Source organism: Ornithorhynchus anatinus, chromosome 19, assembly GCF_004115215.2.
Source record: "Ornithorhynchus anatinus isolate Pmale09 chromosome 19, mOrnAna1.pri.v4, whole genome shotgun sequence".
Classification (NCBI taxonomy): domain Eukaryota; kingdom Metazoa; phylum Chordata; class Mammalia; order Monotremata; family Ornithorhynchidae; genus Ornithorhynchus; species Ornithorhynchus anatinus.
In genome coordinates this window covers 5,775,512-5,793,899 of record NC_041746.1, presented here as the reverse complement: position 1 = coordinate 5,793,899, position 18,388 = coordinate 5,775,512, and the positions used below count along the sequence as shown (strand labels likewise).

General features: G+C 43.4%; 1 protein-coding gene across 12 annotated transcripts in view; it reads right to left on the bottom strand.

Annotated features, from left to right (window-relative positions):
- Window positions 1-17,824, bottom strand: part of ENAH (ENAH actin regulator) — a 111,170-nt gene extending 93,346 nt beyond the window's left edge. For 2 of the 12 annotated variants that reach the window (XM_029047266.2, XM_029047267.2), the window contains exon 1: window positions 17,406-17,824. In XM_029047266.2, the coding sequence (XP_028903099.1) occupies window positions 17,406-17,410 (5 nt within the window). In that variant the 5' untranslated portion in view covers window positions 17,411-17,824. The remainder of the gene's footprint in view (window positions 1-17,405) is intronic. The other 10 variants (XM_029047270.2, XM_029047269.2, XM_039914780.1 and 7 more) reach the window with 8 other exon arrangements.
- Between the last annotated feature and the right edge of the window lie 564 nt (window positions 17,825-18,388).

The following is an 18,388-nucleotide window of genomic DNA, read 5'->3' as shown; positions in this document are numbered from 1 at the left end:
CTCTTCTGGAAATCCTCCCTCTCTCACCGGAAAGGCTCTGCCACCTGGGATGAGTACTGCTCTAGCAGGACTTCAGCAGGTGGGACAGCTAGGATTTTACCTGTGAGGTGTGAACTGCCTGGTCCTTCAGGAAACACAACATATGCTGTTGCAGGAGAGTTTGTGGTCTCAGATAGGACTGCCATCTCAAGCCAGGCAAGTGGCAGGGAAGGAGGACCAAGAGGAACCTCACTCTTGAAGATGGGTGGCAGAGAGCCGACCGGCAGGAAGTCCCACATTCGGGGATCTGGCCAAAAAGTGGGAAAGCTCTCTGAAATTGAGCCTGGGCAACACTGGCAAAATTCCCTGAGTTTCTAGGGAAAGGGGAAAAAACAGTCTGCCTCCTCTTTATTCAATTCTTTAAAAGGTGAAGGCACAGCGGATCCTGTGGCATTGAAGTTGCATGAGGGAGCCACCCTCCCACATGGATAGTAGTGAGAGGGGTTAGGGGAGAGCTCTGGCAAAGCAGAAGGTGGTCCAGCACTACTACTTCTTCAGAGCAGGAGTGGTTAGCCTATGCCTCCCAAGAAAATAGGCTCTGTAAGCAAAGAGAGGTGTGCTAAGGCCTGAAGGAGTCCTGCCTAAGGGAACGTGCCAGGGGAGCAGGGAGGAACAGGAACCAAAGATACAAACACTGGCAGAAACTGCAGTCTACACAGACAGCTGCCATTGGTGGGGTGAGAAGCTGAAATCCCTACAGTAAACTAAAGAAACTTTTAGGTATCTACTTTTATGATCCAAAGGAAAAAGTGAGGGAGAGGCCACGCCAAACCTATTAGACAGTGGAGTCACGGGCAGATGGCCAAAACCTCAGCAGGCCTGCGAAAATAGGGAAACCCCCTGCACCTGTTAATTTCAAGGGAGATTACCCTCCTTGGCACCCAGACAGCATATGGAGGAAAACGAAAAACACTCCAGCAGGAAGTCATTACAGAATGGGAGACACATCAATCTCGACATTGGGTCAATAAGGAGAGGTCAGCCACCCAACACCAGTCCAGGCTATGAAGCTTATAGGAGATGAGTTTTTGAGATCCTCGTATCTCAAGAGTCAGGAGCAAAACTGGAGAGGGCAAGAGCAGGCTTCTTTAAAAGGATAATTTTCTTCTGGTCAGGCTACCTGCTGTCCTGGGTGGTCCCATCAAACTTCACAAGGATGAGCCCAGAGAGAGACCATGAGTAACTAACGACCAGAGTAATCATGCAGTTTGATCTTTACCCACCTTCAGAGAAAAATAAATATTCTAATCAAAGTTACCTCCCAACTAGCCACTTCAATCATTACTTCCATACTCTTTTGCTTCTTCCTAAATGCAACTGATTTTAGTGTTTGCCTCCCAATTAAATTTAAACACCAAGGGGGCAGGGATTACATCTGCTAATTCCATTGTGCATTCCCAAGCACTTCATGCAGTGTTTTGCACAGAGTAGACACTCAATAAATACTATTGAGTGATTGAAAAAAAAGCCCTGGAAGTCAGTGGTCAAGATATTTGTTGGGAGACAACTGGGAACAATTTAGGAGAACAAGCTAAAGGAGTAATGGTCTAACAGAGATGCCTCAAATGTTCCACATTAATAGAAATTTAATCATCTCTAACCATTACTGAAATGTATATAGTTTTAGCACGGTCACCATCTCCAAATATCAGACATCTCTAAAACTGGTGTAAGAAGAGCAAGTTCAGGGAGGAGAGGTTAAATCATAATCATGCTTTCCCCCCTTCTTCTGGCTCTCCTCACTGCTGTGGTTAAAACCCCACCTGGCCACCCACATCATGGGCAAAAACTCTGGTTGGGGAAGGAAAACTCTAATTCCAGTCTTGTCCTTCCTACCCAAGACAACTGTTCCTTCTCTCCCTGCCAGTGCAGAACTCAGCTCCACCATTATGCAGATCCTGTTCACCTATGGTCCATCTTCAAAGTCCATAAAATTTCAATGCCAAGTGCTTGATCAACTGAACTTTGTGGACTTTTCCTCGTTTTGTAAGGGAATGATTCTCAAATGCCAATTCCAGGGCCCAAACTGTAAATTCCTAAAGAATCTGTAACATGTTCTACTGTAAGCATCCTGAGGGTAGAGATGGTATCTACCGACTGTACCATACTCTCCAAAGCACTTAGTAATGTGGGCTGCACAAAGTAGGTGGCTCGATAAAATACAAGTGATTTACTGATTGAGGTTTGTAAGGCATAAATTATACCACAAAGGACATTTATTATATGCTTTTGGCAATTAAAAATTTGTTTTATTTTTATCATTTCTTGGCAACCATTTATAGGAATACGAATGACTGATTAGGAGCAGTGGTTTTGTTGCAACTTGGCAGTATATTTCTTAACAGAATAGGGCGCTTGAACTACGTATTTGATGGTGGCAGTGTGGTATTTCTTCTGACCCACTTCTCTACTGCCAACTGCAGTAATAAATTCCTTACAATAAATATCTCCAGATGAGACAGTTCTGGACAATGGTTTTCAACAAGTTAGAATCTAGATTGTCCTCTAGAAAGCCAGAGAAAGGCAACCTTGGAAGCTTTTCATACCATAGCTGAAGTGAGGAAACAGTATGTCTTAAGAAGACAGTGTCAAGACATTTGGAAGATGTGATCTCCAGCGATCATCCTGTCAAACACTTGGGAGACCTGCCATGCCTCAGCCTTCCATTTTAGGGGCTAAACAATCTGAATCGCTTCATTTTTCCTCATGGAGTCATCTCTTTAATATTTTCATTTTGTTACCCTTCTCTGGAAGATTTCCAGTTCTCAAAATGCTTCTTAAAATGGAAGGATAATTTCCTGACTCTTGCCTCTCATTATAATTTCTGTTGCAAATAAAAAAGCCATACCCAAAGGAAGCCGAGTGGACTAAAACAAAACATTTTTTCCACTAAGCCTAGAATAACAAATCTTTCCTGCATTTTATATGCTACCTTGCATTTCTCTCTATTTCCTTACCTTTGACAGACCATTTCTCTTTATAAGTCCATTATAAATTCCATATCTACCTTCTACTTTTCAAATCTACCTTCTACTTTTCAAAGTATTAGCAATACCTCTCAATGCAGTGTCATCTACAAATTTAACGAACTCATTCTTAATTATTGATATATAAAAAAGGTAAACCATCTAGATTCGGAAAGCTCTGTATTCTGGCTGGCAACTACAGAAAATAATTAAAGAAACACATTTTTTAAATTAAACCATCTGACCAAAATTAAAACCACACTAAACACCCATTTAAAATTAAAATGGCATGAAGTGCCATAACTAAAGAAAAAATGTGAAGTGTCACTATGGGATAAAACAAGATCTTAACACTTCCATACTAGAATTAAGACTAGGCAAATTTGTTATTTATAAAGAAATGAAACTATTGAAGCCTAATTTTACCACTTCCCTTGTAACTATCAAGTGCAGCAAAATTCATTTTCAGATCTTTCCTCTTCCAAGCTATCCTGGGAAATATTCACCAAAATCAAAACCTACAAAATTTAGGTCACGAAGCAGGTTGGTTTTTCCTAATGCTTTATATGTCCTCCTGTACACATTTGTTTAAAACAGTTACGCAGTCCTCCATGAGCCCAAAGCTCTAAAACATATTACCAAAAGTATTCAAAAGAGCAGATCGACAGCCCCTCAAATTTATAAATGGAAATGACCAGAAAGTTCAGAACTTGGAACTGTTCACTCCTCAGACCTCCTTAATCAATAGCATTTATTAAGAACTTACTGTGGAAAGCTCTTTTGCATGGGCTGTCAATCACTACCCCGGTGACATCAACTGGAAGCACCCCAAATTTCAGGGGAGGAATTGGGGAAGGAGGCAGAGGTTGGAAAAATAGAGAAAAACTTCAGACTTGACTGGAGAGATCCAACCAACCCTGCAAGGCTTCAAATAGGGATAGCATTTGTAAACCCTCAGCCAAACCAGAAGGAAGAGGACCTCCTTCCCTTACCTCCCTTAGGGTTGATCTCTTTCTCCTTAGCCACTGTCTGGGCCACCCTCCTCCATGCCAATCAGCCCCTATGGAGGGATGGTGGGGTGAGGGGGGGGGCGAGGATGTGTGCAATGGAACCATTATAAATCATATCCACTCCCATCACAGCTCCAGGAGCAGCACTCCTCAGCATACATAGGGTAGGAAAACAGGAATCTACTCTAGGAAATTATTCCAACTCAATAAGCATTAGCAGCACCTAAAGTCCTAATGGTGGTCATTCAAGAATTGCTAATTATAGGTGACTGCGCTCTAGAGGCACATGTGCAAGAAGTGTGGTTGATTGCTTTGCAGTCAGAAAACCTGTAACGAACCAGCCTAAACCAGGAAAATCCTTCATACGCAAATATCTTCAACAACAAAATACTAAACTACCATAAAATTCAGCTATCTAATAATGTTGGTATTTGTTAAGCGCTTACTATGTGCCGAGCACTGTTCTAAGCGCTGGGGTAGACATAGGGGAATCAGGTTGTCCCACGAGGGGCTCACAGTCTTAATCCCCATTTTACAGATGAGGGAACTGAGGCGCAGAGAAGTGAAGTGACTTGCCCACAGTCACACAGCCGACAAGTGGCAGAGCTGGGATTCGAACTCATGAGCCCTGACTCCAAAGCCCGTGCTCTTTCCACTGAGCCACGCTGCTTCTCCAATCTAGGGAGCTGACTGTCCAATAATGCACTGAGAGACAAGGAAATAGAAAACTGAATAAAGAAGGCCAACACATCCTTTTAAAGATTGACAGTGGCCACTTAACTTCTCTGTGCCTGTTTCCTCATTTTTCAAATGGGAATATGTACCTGTTCTCCCTCCTACTTAGACTGGGAGTCCCAAACAGGACACGGACTGTCTCTGACCTGTATTTACCCCAGCACTTAGTACAGTGCTTGGCAAATAGTAAGTGCCTAACAAATACTACAATTATTAGTTATAATTAATTGTAAGAACCAAATCATACAGAACTGAAGGTCTACAGAGCTGTATTGTTCTCCAGTTTAAGAAGCAGCGTGGCTCACTGGAAAGAGCCTGGGCTTGGGAGTCAGAGGTCATGGGTTCGAATTCTGACTCCGCCACTTGCCAGCTGTGTGACTTTGGGCAAGTCATTTAACTTCTCTGTGCCTCAGTTACCTCATCTGTAAAATGGGGATTAAAACTGTGGGCCCCACGTGGGACATCCTGATCAGCTTGTATCCCCCCAGCGCTTAGAACAGTGCCTTGCACATAGTAAGCACTTAAATACCACCATTATTATTATTATTGTAAAGTGTTGAGAACTGAATCCTCTAGTCCTCTTATCTAGCTCTGTGAATAGTTCACCTGTCATACTCAACAACAAATGAAAAGGAAAAAGTTCTGGAATGAAGTCATTCTACCAGCATCTAAATTGGGTTCTCCTCAACACAGCTTCACTGGACAAGTTCTGAGAATGAATGCCACTGGATATCCAAAAACAGCTGCTATAGGGTCAACCAAAATAGGGCAAATGAAAGTGGAAGGAATTAAACAGATATTTAAAAACTCGGTAAAGCATAGCCTCAAGTAAATGTGGTGTGACAGCTGAATTTTAGAAGACAACTGCAGCAGGCAGACTACAATCAAAAAAGGAGGATTTCTCTTTGAGCAGAAGCTTCAAGAGGATTAGGAGGCTGAAAACAGCACTAGACACTGCAAAAAGCAACAGGGAATAGTCTCTGGGAGTGGACATCTGGTCATGATTGTCAGTCACAAATCAGGCATTTCAGTCTCATGCAGTGGCACCATCTCTTCTGCATTTGAAAATGCAAATATATAAGTGGAGAGAGACTGAGCCTAGAGTTTGTGGGACAGAGTTGCTTGTCACCTAAGAACCTACTACATTGCAAAGAAGGGGTACACATCTAGAAATGTGTAGTACTGCCAAAACTTTTAATTTTAAGACCCAAAAGCTGCTACCACTAGATTTTTCCCTTTCTTCTACTTTTAGTTAATGTGGGAGATAGCCCTATTTAATCACTAACGGTGGTTGACAAAGTTCCAAATCATTCTCCATTACTCCCCCATGGGGATTTTCTTGGGCCAAATTCTTCACCACCAAAGCCACACCTCACTCCCTATACTATGATTTGCAACCTCGCCACTATTAAATTATTCTCTCTAAGGTAATTAACAATCTCCTCTGGTCAAAATGTAATGATGGATTCTCTTCTCTCTTTCTTCAGAACTTCTGTTAGCTTGCATCAATCAATGGTATTTACTGAGTGTTTACTGTGTGCAGAGCACTGCACTAATTAGTTGGGAAAGTACATTATAATAGGGTTGGTAGACTTGCTTTCTGCCTACAAGTAGTTTACAGAGGGAGACAGGCATGAAAACAAATTACAGATAGAGGAAATAAAGAATAAGGACATTTACATAAGTGCTCTGGTGCTGGAGTATCACAGTGCTTATTCACTACTTCAGTCATATTTACTGAGCGCTTACTGTATGCAAAGCACTGTACTAATCACTTGGGAGAGTACAATATAACACACATATTCCTGCCCACAATGAGCTCACAGTCTAGATGGAAAGACAGACATTAATGTAAATAAATACATGCTCTGCACATAGTAAGCGCTCAATAAACACTATTGAATGAATAATTACGTAAATAAATTGCAAATATATACATAAGTGCTGTGGGGATGGGAGGGAGGAAGAAGGAGCAAGTAAGAGCAGAGCAAAGGGAGTGGGAGAAGAGGAGAGGAGGGCTTAGTCAAGGAAGGCTTCTCAGAGGAGATAAGGGGTACACAGTCAAGTGCATGGTCAGAGATGAGGGGAGGGCAGAAAGAAAAATGAGGGGCTTAATCAAGGAAGGCCTCAAGCTGATTCCTCTGCCCTTCCTGCCCATTTTCTGTGGAGCTGGCATAAAACTCACTCCCTATATCCCTCTACCATTATTCTTACAGGAACCTCATCCACAACAATAGTTTTGACTACCAACAAATACCACACCATGCCGCTGTCAAATCCTCATCCTTCAGCCTTGAAGAGTTCAGAATTTCTTGATACGGGGCGGATAACAATTGAACATAAGCAGACCTAAACAGAGTTCCACAATTTTGAGGATGCCCAGGCTTATATTTTGAAATCATTTTTTACTTCTTTCTTCCCCTCACCCCATCATCTCCAAAACTACAGCGGCAACCCTAATCCAAGTCCTCCCTCCCTTTTGCCTAGGCTACTGAAACAGCTTCTTTGTTTCCAGCTTCTCCCCTTTCAGATACCTCCTACTGAGCAGAGAATCAGCTTTCTCAAGCACCATTCGGATAACTCCCATTCCCACTCTCAGAAACCCACAGTGGTTCCCAACTGGCTAATGAAACAAATTAAAATTCCAAACAATGCATTTCAAGGTCAGCCTGTCCCCTCGGCCCCCCTCCCCGGCCCCCAATCAGACTTATCCAACTATCTTCTGGCTCACAGTTTCTACTTTAGCTGAGCACACCCACATATTAACCCATATTCTTGCCGAGACATTATACAGGCTAATCTCTCTATCTGCAGTATTTTCCCATTTCCAATTGATCAATTTTATTGAGTGTTGACTGTGCAGAGAACGCTGTACTAAGTGCTTGAAAGAGTTCAATATAGCAGAGTTGGCAGACACGTTTCCCGCCCACAAGGAGCTTAGTCTAGAAGGGGAAAAGGACATTAAAATAATTTATAGATACTTACCTAAGTACTATAGGGCTGAGGGAGGGGGAAATATCAATAACTTAAAGGGTACAAATCCAAGGGTGACACAGAAGGGGGAGGGAATAGGAGAAATGAGGCCTTCGTAGGAGATGGCCTGTTGGACTAGATGTGAATGCAATAAGGCTTTGAAAGGGGTGGGAGAATGATGATCTGTCAGATGTGAAGGTGGAGAGAGTTCCAGGCCAGAGGCAGGGTGTGTGCAAAGGGTGGCAGCTAGGTAGATGAGATGGAGGTATAGTGAGTAGATCAGCATTAGAGGATTACGTGTCAGCTCCAATATTCAAATTACAACAGAGGACCACTATGATGATTACTTTCTTGGTCATCTTTTCAGATACAGTACACAGCTGGGCCTACACCATGTGCACAATTCTGCCCTAGGTGCTTTATGAATTACACTTCCAAATGGAAAAGGTAATAAAATAATGCTTGGAATGAATGAATACCACTGGGGTTTGTTGGGAGAGGATAAATGGAAGAAGTGAATTTGGTGCTTTGAAGAAAAGTCAGTTTGGAAAGCGATCACTTCTAGGAGGGTGGGGGGGGGGGGGGGGGGGGGTGTCGCATGGAGATTAATCAACCAATCAACCATATTTATTGAGTGCTTATTATGTACAGAGCCCTATACTAAGTGCTTGGGAGAGAACAATACAAGAAAATTAGTACTGTATTGTATTAGACGGCTCCAATGTGATCATAACCCTGATCATCTGACTGCAATGTAATAATGTTTTTACACCGATTTCCATAGCCTTTTTTCCTGTTCTTTAAATCAACTAAAATATTTATGAAACCAAAAAAAGGGTCAGCACAGGAACAGAACTGTCCCTGCCAAACAACTCAAACTCTTTAGGTCAACCACTCTATCCATAAATAATTCTGTGCTTTCTAACCGCCCCCCTACCCACCCCTACTTCTTTAACTCTCCTCAGAATTCCCTACCTTTATTTCTCAATCCTTTCTTGCATTCCCCTGAAAATTCCTTAAAATAAGGATACGCTACATGTTTTTCACAAACTTGGCACAAGGCATGTCATGCTGGAGAAATAATATTGGCTTTAATCCAAAATTCCTCGAAATTATTTAAAGTCTTTATAGCAATTACTCCAATAGTATTTGACCAGTTCTCTCAAAATTCTAATTAATTAAGCTTTTAGCGCTATGAACAACAAATGCCTGGAATAATTGTCATGATTGCTCTGATAGCTACAACAGGCTTAATGCTGACTTAATTTACCAAATAAAATGATTATTGCCACAGGTTCTTGCCTGTGTGTGCTTCCTTTAGCTTATCTGTGTGCTTCATTTTTTTGATTTCATCTCAAGAACAGTCTCCCACAGCTAACTGCTAACTATAGCAAGAAAGGTACCCCACCTGTGATTTTTTGCATTTTCAGTCAATGACAAGTAGATGAGTAGTCGTTACTGAGCTCTGAATATCACTATCCTTAATGTCAGAAAATGACACTGATTAGTGAGATAGTGTCAATGGGCGAGAGGTTTCCTTTGACTCTACAATCGGCAAACTCATCACAGACCTACTTTCAGAGCACATGCCTAGCAGAGACCCGCTTTAAAGTGAGCAAAAAACACATTCTTTCACATTCCCACTGAAAGGAAGGAAGAAAAAATAAGTTATTTAATTTAAATAAAAAATGGTGCTGGAAAATCAAGGGTAAATCTTAAGACAAATTTCCTTCCTAGAGAGGCAAAGAAAGCACTTTATAATGAGTTATAAAGAGGGTCCACACAGGGATGTAAACTGATTACGTTAAGCACTTAGAGAAATTGGTTATTTCAGGAAAAAAGGATACACTCTCAGGCAAAATACCAAGACTTAGATATAAACCTGGCTTGAATAACATGTTAAAATCAGGGACTACAATTTTCTGCTCTTTAGAAAGAAAAGGATCTTTTAAAGTTAGGAGCACAGTGAAAATTGCTAAACATGTGTAAGAATCCCTCCAGCAATAAAATTCACCAGAACCTACCACTCCAATATTCTTTTAAAAACACAAAGAGAACCCAATCCCACTGGTGACTTTTGGGGAAGAGGTCTGACTCCCCCAAAATGTTCCCCTAAACTAAGGACTGCTCTGAAAACAAAATCCACAGTAGTCTTAGGAGTCAAAAGGGATACATGGTAGTCAGAACAAAAGTGCCTGCTACTAGCAACTGAATTCCAAATTTCTGAACAAAAGATCCTTTAAAATTTATAAGATCAGAGTTAATTCTTTTTATAGCTTTTGTCTAACTTTCTTTAGGCTCATTACCTGATTTACTCTATGATTTAGGGAATTGCTAATTTCCATGGATGTGTTAAGGACATGTATTCGATGTTCAGACCCTTTAGAAAATACTGCTTTGGTTAGGAGTTCAGCTATAGAAAACTGACTGGTAGCCTGTTTTCATTCACTGTTTTATACCTGGGGGAAATAAGTTCAATCAATAGTATTTATCATTTGGGAGAGGCAATAAAGTAAGCAGACATGATCCCTGTCCTCAAGGAACTTATAATCTAGCAAGGGATACAGGTACTAAAAGACTATAGAGATGGACGGGGAAAAAAAGGGGATACATAATAAGTGAGTGTTTAATAGGATATGTAAAATATGTACTTGAGTGCGGCAGTGTTCTGGAGTACACCAATGCTTAGGTGGGACAGAAGTGCTGAACTGGCAGTTTGTGGGGAAATTAAAGATCAGTGTGTGAAAGCCTCTTGGAGAAGACCTGATTTCAGCAGGGTTTTGAGGATGAGGAGAGCCGCGGCTTGTTGGATATGAAGTGGGCCGAGACTTGTCGGATTTGGAGTGGGAGATTGCTCCAGGCAGGGGAAGAGGCATGAGCAATAGGGTGGCAGCAGAAGAGACAAGAACAGTGCACAGTGAGAAGGCTGGCTTGAGAGAAATAAAGATTGCAAGCTGGGGTGCAGTGGCCAAAGAGAGTGGAGACAGAATGCCTAAATATTTTTAAAGGATTAGAAATTGGAGGGAAGAAAATGTTCATATGGATGCTTAATTCATTTGCCAAAGAGAAATCGAAAAAACCAAGATCCAATTCCTTCAATACAGGCAGGGCCTTAAAGGAGCTAAAGAGTAGATCTGGAAGGCCTCCTCCCCTCCACTGGTGTATCCAAAAGGAAGATTTTTTTTTTTAACAGGCTTCATGGCATGGAATAAAGAGTGCCAAAACTTCTAGCTCCCACTCTAGCTGAGACCATTTTTCTACTCCTTTGCCATACATTCACCAACAGTCAGATTTGACTTCAGTATTTTGCAATCCCAACAGATTTAAAACCTAAACACAGCAAAACAAGCAGAGTTTACAAAAGCAGTATTCCAGCGTACAGTTATCCCCTCTGAGACTTACGGATGTCTTTGGGGTGTTTCCCGTGCTTACTAATTTTTGAACTTCCTTGCTCGATTTAGTAAGCGTTCATACTACCATCCGATAAGCATCTGCTTAGAGGACATTCTTCTGGCAGAGTGGAATCCAATGGGAAGAACCTTGGTCTGGGAGTCAAGAGAACCTGGTTTTAGACCTAGATCTGCCCTTGGCCTTCAGTGTGATCTCAGGAAGCCACAACTTCTCTGACCTCTGTTTCCTCATTTGTAAAATGGGGATAATAATACCTGCCTCCCCTTATCTCTCAGGGATGTTGGGAGGATAAAATAACTAATGTAATGTGCTCTGCAAATGCAAGGTGGTGTACTTATTATTTTGGAAACTGTCTTTTAAGTTTCCTACCAAAAGATACAAACCAGATTCTCACCTAGAGAAGCAGCTGCTTCACAAGCCAGGTCAAGGAAGATATGAAATTCTAGTCCAAGAATACTTGCGATCGTTACAAATCACAAATAGCATTGAACTAGTAGTTTTTTGATGACTCCTTCAGTAGAATTATGTAAAATGAAGGGTAATCTAAACTGAATTTCCAGGTCCAGCTGAAATAAACTGCCTACAAATCCATTAGTCAGTCAATAGCATTATCGAGTGCTTACTGTTGGCAGAGAACTGTACTAAACCCCTGGGAGATATCGAGTGCTTACTGTTGGCAGAGAACTGTACTAAACCCCTGGGAGAGCACAATATAATAACACATTCCCTGCCCAGAGTGAGCTTAGAGTCTAGAGGGGGAGAGAGACACTAATATAAATAAATCAAATTACAGATATATACATAATGCTGTGGGGTTGGGAGCGGCAATGAATAAAAGGAGTAAGTCAAGCAACTCAGAAGGGAGAGGGGAGAAGAGGAAAGACGGCCTATTCAAGGAGGCCTCCTGGAGGAGACATACGTTCAACAAGGCTTTGAAGTGGGGCGAGAGTAATTGTCTGTAGGATTTGAGGAAGGAGGGTGTTCCAGGCCAGAGGCAGGACATGGGCGAGAGGTCGGTGGTGAGGTAGATGAGACCAAGGCCCAGAGAGAAGGCTGGGATTAGAGGAGCAAAGTGTGCCTGCTGGGTTGTAGTAGAAGAGTAGCAAAGTGAAGGTAGGAGGCGACAAGGTGACTGAGTGCTTTAAAGCCGACGTTAAGGAATTTCTGTTTGATGTGGAGGTGGATGGTCAAACACTGAAGGTTCTTGAGGAGTGAGTAAATATGGCCTGAACGCTTCTGTTGAAAAATGATCGGGGCAGCAGGGTGAAGTGTGGACTGGAGTGGGGAGAGACAGGAGACAGGGAGGTCAGCAAGGAGGCTGACACAGTAATCAAGGGAGGATAGGATCAATGCTTGGACTAACACTGTTGCAGTTTGGATGCAGCAGAAAGGGGGCATTTTTGCAATGTTATGAAGGTAAAACCGACAGGATTTAGTGATGGATTGAATATGTGTGTTAAATGGAAAAGAGGAGTCAAGGATAAGGCCAAGGTTACGGGCTCCTGAGAGAGGAAGCATGGCAGTGCCATCTACACTGATAGGAAAGTCAAGGGTAGGACAGGGTTTGCGTGGGAAGATAGGAAGTTCTTTTTCAGACATTTTAAATTCAAGGTGACGGCAGGTCATCCAAGTAGAGATGTCCAAGTAGAGATGTCTTGAAGGCAGGAAGAAATGAGAGACTGCAGAAAGGGAGAAAGATCCGGGCTCGAAATGTGGATTTGGGAATCATCCACAAGAAGTGGTAGTTAAAGCCATATGAGGGAATGAGTTCTCCAAGGAAGTGGGTGTAGATGGAGAATAGAAGGGGACCCAGAACTGAACCTTGAAGGACATCCACAGTCAGGGGGTGAGAGGTAGAGGAGCCCATGAAACAGCAGCTGGATAGATAGGAGGAGAACCAGGAGAGGACAGGGTCAGTGATGCCGAGGTTGGACGTTTCCGGGAGAAATGGATGGTCGACAGTTTTGAAGGCAGCTGAGAGGCCAGGGAGGACTGGGAAGGAGTAGAGTCCACTGGATTTGGCAAAAAGGAGATCGTTGGTTAAATACTAAAATTGCAAGCAATTTATAAATTTAGAGTGTAACTTTAAGATGCAACTTTCAACATTCTTTAGACTATCAGGGTGGAATTACTTTTGCTGTCTTCTTTTTAATATGTTGGAGATGGAGAACAAATGCCCAAGGCAGACAAATTTTGGCAAATTCTCAAAAATGTTCCAAACTCTATAAAATGTTTTCTATTTTTTCTAAATGAGCCACTTTACAGTAATTAAAAGCATGCTATTGTAACATTAGCATTGTCATATCTAACCAGTAAGCACAACTGACTTTTCACTAGAGATATTTTGCAGTTAGCCAAAGCAAATGAAAAAACAACTTCAATAAGAAGGAATTCATTCATAAATTATGTTTAGCTGTGAAATGGGGAACATTAACCTATCTCATAGGATTGTTTTGAGGAAATAAAAAGATTATCTAATACTAGTACTCTGTACATATAAAGTCTTGTATAACGTTATTAAACTTCACTTAGAACGAGAGCCCAAATGAAATTTCTCAACATCTTATTCAATTTTAGAATCAAGCGTTTCTTCCAAAAGACAGTCTTCAAAGGCGGACTTTTATTTTTCCCAGTCAGCTTATGCATTAAAAGAAAAGCACAGACATTAAATATAAAAAAATTAATTTTATAATTCTATGACATTTTCAAGGTACCTTACTATTACTTGGTTTTTTTTTTGTTTCTTTGCTGTTGTTTTTTAAATGGTATTTGTTAAGTGCGTGTGTCAGGCACTGTACTAAGCACTGGGATAGCTACAAGCTTAACAGGTTTGACACAATCCCGGTCCCACATTGGGCTCACATTCTTGGTCCTCATTTTACAGATGAGGTAATTGAGGTCCAGAGAAGTTAAGTGATTTGCCCAAGGTCACAGAGCAGACAAGTGACAGAGCTGGGATTAGAACCCAGATCCTTCTGACTCCCAGGTCTGTGCTCTATCCACTAGACCATGCTGCTTCGCTGCTTTACACAGACTACTTTCCACTGCCATTCCGTCTGTGGATACTACACTGAACCAGAGGCTAAATGTATTTCTAAATGACGGTAACCTGAAAATAGAAGCTCATACCATAAATACTTTTCCATACAGTTTCACCACACCAGATTCTCCCTCGACTAAATGGAATTCTCCAGTCAAAAAAGGACTCTCCTAAAACGTATGAAAACATCAATGCAATTCCAAATGCTATTTAAAAACACTAAGGTAAGAAGTTATATGAAGAATGAAAATTGTGTTGGGATTAGCTGCTAACTAGAGAAGCAGTGTGGCCTAGTGGAAAGACCACGGGCCTGGGAGTCTGAGGACCTGGGTTCTAATCTCTGTCCCACCACTTGCCTGTTGTGTGACCTTGGGCAAGTCACTTAATTTATCTGTGCCTCAGTTCCCTCATCCACAAAAGGTAATTCAATATCTTATCCCACCTACTTAAGACTGTGAGCCCCATGGAGGAGCTGATTATCTTGAGTCTACTCCACTGCTTAGTACAGTGCTTGGCACATAGTAAGCCCTTAGACAGCATAATTATAATTACTATTAATGGCTTAAAAGTTAAGCAATTACTACTGGGTAAACTGTGTTCCTAAACAAGATGAAGGTTGTCAGGGGTGTCACTCTCGAGCATCATATCCAAAACTCCAAGTATGGGCTCAATAATACACAGAAGTTTTCCATACAAATACCATTCCTGTTTATCTGAGAAAATTTTCACAATAAACACTCTTTTAACCTGCTTTAGTCTGCTCAATGATCACTTCAATCTCAGTGATAAAAAAAATTTAAAAGGAATCTAAAGCATGATATTCCCTCATTTTAACACAAGAAGAAGTTTGCCTCTCAAGAAGAGTTTTTAAAAGTGGTTTGGTGTATTCTGGTAGTCTGCTTCAGTAGAAAGAAAACTACAAATAAACATAAATCTTGGGTCTCTTGAGAGTTGTTAAAATTCGAGTTTACTGTAGTTCATGAAAAATTACTTCAGACGAACTGCCAAAGAGTTTTCCTGATTTTTGTTCCCTGTTCTGTACATACATTACCATAAAAGTTAATAGAATTTCTAATTCTCTCATTCAAGATCACACTGAGGAAACGAGTTTAAAAGCACACTGACTTTGCGATATAAGGATATTGGGTTTTAAATTCCCAATCTTCTCTATCAATGACAACCTGCACACTGTTAAAATACAGCATTTGTCTTCATTCCATTCAACTGCCATTAAGATTTTTCTTTCATTGAAAAACTACCAAAATGGAACTCATCTATTGTGCCTCTGTTTCAATTTTGAGACTACTCTTACAAACCTTAAAACGATTAAATACTTTCACTTTGCAGAATCTTTTCCAATATTTAGTGCTTGGGAAGAGAAGATGAGTACCCTACAGCACATATTTCATTATAGGTGTGAACATTCACAAATGCATCTATAAATACTACCTAATTGGACAACGTAATTAATTCAAACCATGCTAATAAAATCTCAAAACCATTTTAAGGCAAAGTATTATTTTAAAGGATACTACACCTTGTCTTCTGCTTTGAATGTCAAAATTCAATTAAATCAAGATTTTTCTACTTGAAAAACTAACTAGGAAACCAACCACTGTTAGGAACGGCACGGGGCACACGTGCACAGACTTAAAAATCATGAAAAGAAAGCAATCAAAATGTAAACTACATAATCAGGATTAGGTCAAAAAAAAAAAAAACCCTCAAAAAACACAGAAAAGGCTCAGCCAGACAACAATGCAAAGTAGCAGCCAAATGACTACGGTCAAATAAGCTAAAAGAAATGAGTGAAAGAGGAATATGCAGGTGAAATTATTTAATTTTATCCTCCAAGACATAATATGAAAACTCCAGCTTACACTGAAACTATTCAAATTTAAGATGAATTAAGTGACTTGGCATTTTTTTTTTGCAGAGGCAAAAATATGGAATATATCAAGTGAATCTCATTGTATTATATTCTAAAGGTCTTGGCAACTGCTAGCCATTAATCTTTAACACAAAGGAGATTCGAATCCAACTGCATGTAAGACAATACTTCAAGGGAGGGGAGGAATGGGGTAATTTACTATATCCCCAATTGTTTAACCTAACGTAAAGGCCAATATGGATGATAATGCAGAATGGATCAGCATTCATTCTTCCAAGCCACATTTTTCACAAGTCTTGCACCAATCCGAAAAGAGGAGGTTATGAGCACAAAACATGGGTTGGGGAAAGGCTTGAGGGTGAAAAAAAAAATCTCCAATGAATGAGGCACACCATGGTTTATTATTCTTCTAGACGCTGGAGAAACTAAAAGGGGAAAATCCCACACGATTAAGTTTCTCCTTTGGGGAATTAAAACTATCAAATCCCGAAAACGGGACAACCAAGTCTCTCCTTTGGTGAAGGAGAATAGTTTGGCTTCTATTTTATCGATTACACAAAGGAGGAAGGAAAAACAGCTGCTGCAATGCAACACAGGCTGAAACAGAGCCGGAGGCCAGGGAACGGGCTTCGGAAACACACACTCCCCGAAACACCTTGATTTAGCAGATGGCTAACAAAAAAAGGGAGACTCGTAAAGATAAATTTATCCACCCAGAACACACACACACACACACACAGAGGATTGTGAGATTTCCCCCCTCTCTCCCCCGGCCCCAGACTGTGAGCCTGTGGTGGGCAAGGGCTGCCTCTTTCCCAGCTGTATTGTACTTTCCCAGCGCTTAGTCCAGTGTCCTGCCCACAGCGAGGGCTCCACAAATACGACTGAATGATTTCACCTTTAACTGGGGAAGCCCCCCCCCCCACTGCCGGATCTCATTACCCCTAGATTTCGATCCTCGAACTTTTCACATTTGGAATTACAGCCGTTAAGAATAAAAACGTAGGGCCGACTCGTCCCCCCGTCGCCTGGTATTCCCCCTACCCCTCAAAGAAAAACGCTCCAAAAAGCAGTTTTCCCATTTCCTAAGATTTCTTCCAACCCCTCCCCAACTCCCGGGATTTCTTTTAGACAGTGGGAGGGAGAAAATCCTGGGGGGGGGGGGGAAGGGAGGGATCCAGAAGGAATGGGGGGGGGGTCCGGGTATAGGAGGGAAGGGATGGGGGGAAAGATGGAGGAAGGTGAGGGACTGGGGGGACAGAAAGGGGCTAAATAGGGGGCGAGAGAGGGGGGTGGTCCCGCACAATAACCGCACGAGCCGGTCCTCCCCGTGCCCTCACCTCATGGTGCCGGGCGGCGCGGAGGCTTGGCCGGTCCTGGCCGGGATGGACGGGCGGAGGGGCGGCAGGAGAGGCGGGCGGGCCCGGGGCGGGCGCGGGATGTCGGCTCTCCCGGCGAAGGAGGCGGAGGACGGGGGTGCGGGGCGCCTAACAAGTGTCCGGGCCTCCCCTCGAGCTGCGGGGGGTGCGCCGACAGCGGGTTAGACCATCCTCACGGCGCGCCTCTCGCCGTCTCTGGGGCCGCCTCGCGGGAGGTGGGATCCCCGCTCTGCCGCCGCCGCCGCCGCTGCTGTTGCTGCCGCCACCTACGCTTCCCTTCCCCGGCTCAGCCCCCCACCCCCGTAAGGGTGGGCGAGGCGGCCGCCGGGGGACCCTTGGGTCCCGAGGAGGTGGGTCGAGGCTCGGCGGGTCCTCGGAGCCGCCGCCGAGGTGGAGGGTGGAGGGGGGCGGGATGCAAGCGGCAGCCGCAGCCCCAGCACCCGCCGAGCCCGGGAGCGGGAGGGAGGGCGGGGGAGGGAGGAGGAGCGGGGGGAGGGGCCGCAGCGCGGGCTGCGAGTGCGCAGGCGCCCTCCCTCTCCCCGCCGGCGGGGGCGCGCGCGGGGACCCGTTGTGGCGCGGGGGGGGGGGGGGGGCGTGAAGAAAGCGACCGGGCCCCCCCGGACTGCGACCACCGGGGAGGGACCCCCCGAGCCGCCTTTAATTCCGGACCTCTTTGTTGCCTCTCCCTCCCCAACCCGTTGGGAATTGGCAGGCTTTTCCCTCCCCGGGCGGGTGGGCCGAAGACCCCCCTCCTCACCCCCCCCCCCCCGCTTCACACCCCCCGCCTCAGGCCGGGACGAACTCTCGCGAGAAGACGGAGCGGAACCCCCCCATCCTCGGGAGTCCGGAGAATCCCCCCCTCCGCCCCCCATCGTGCGCCCTGGGAATCAGGACTATCCCCCTGTCCGCGGACGGAGGGGGACACCGTGGATTCATTCATTCAA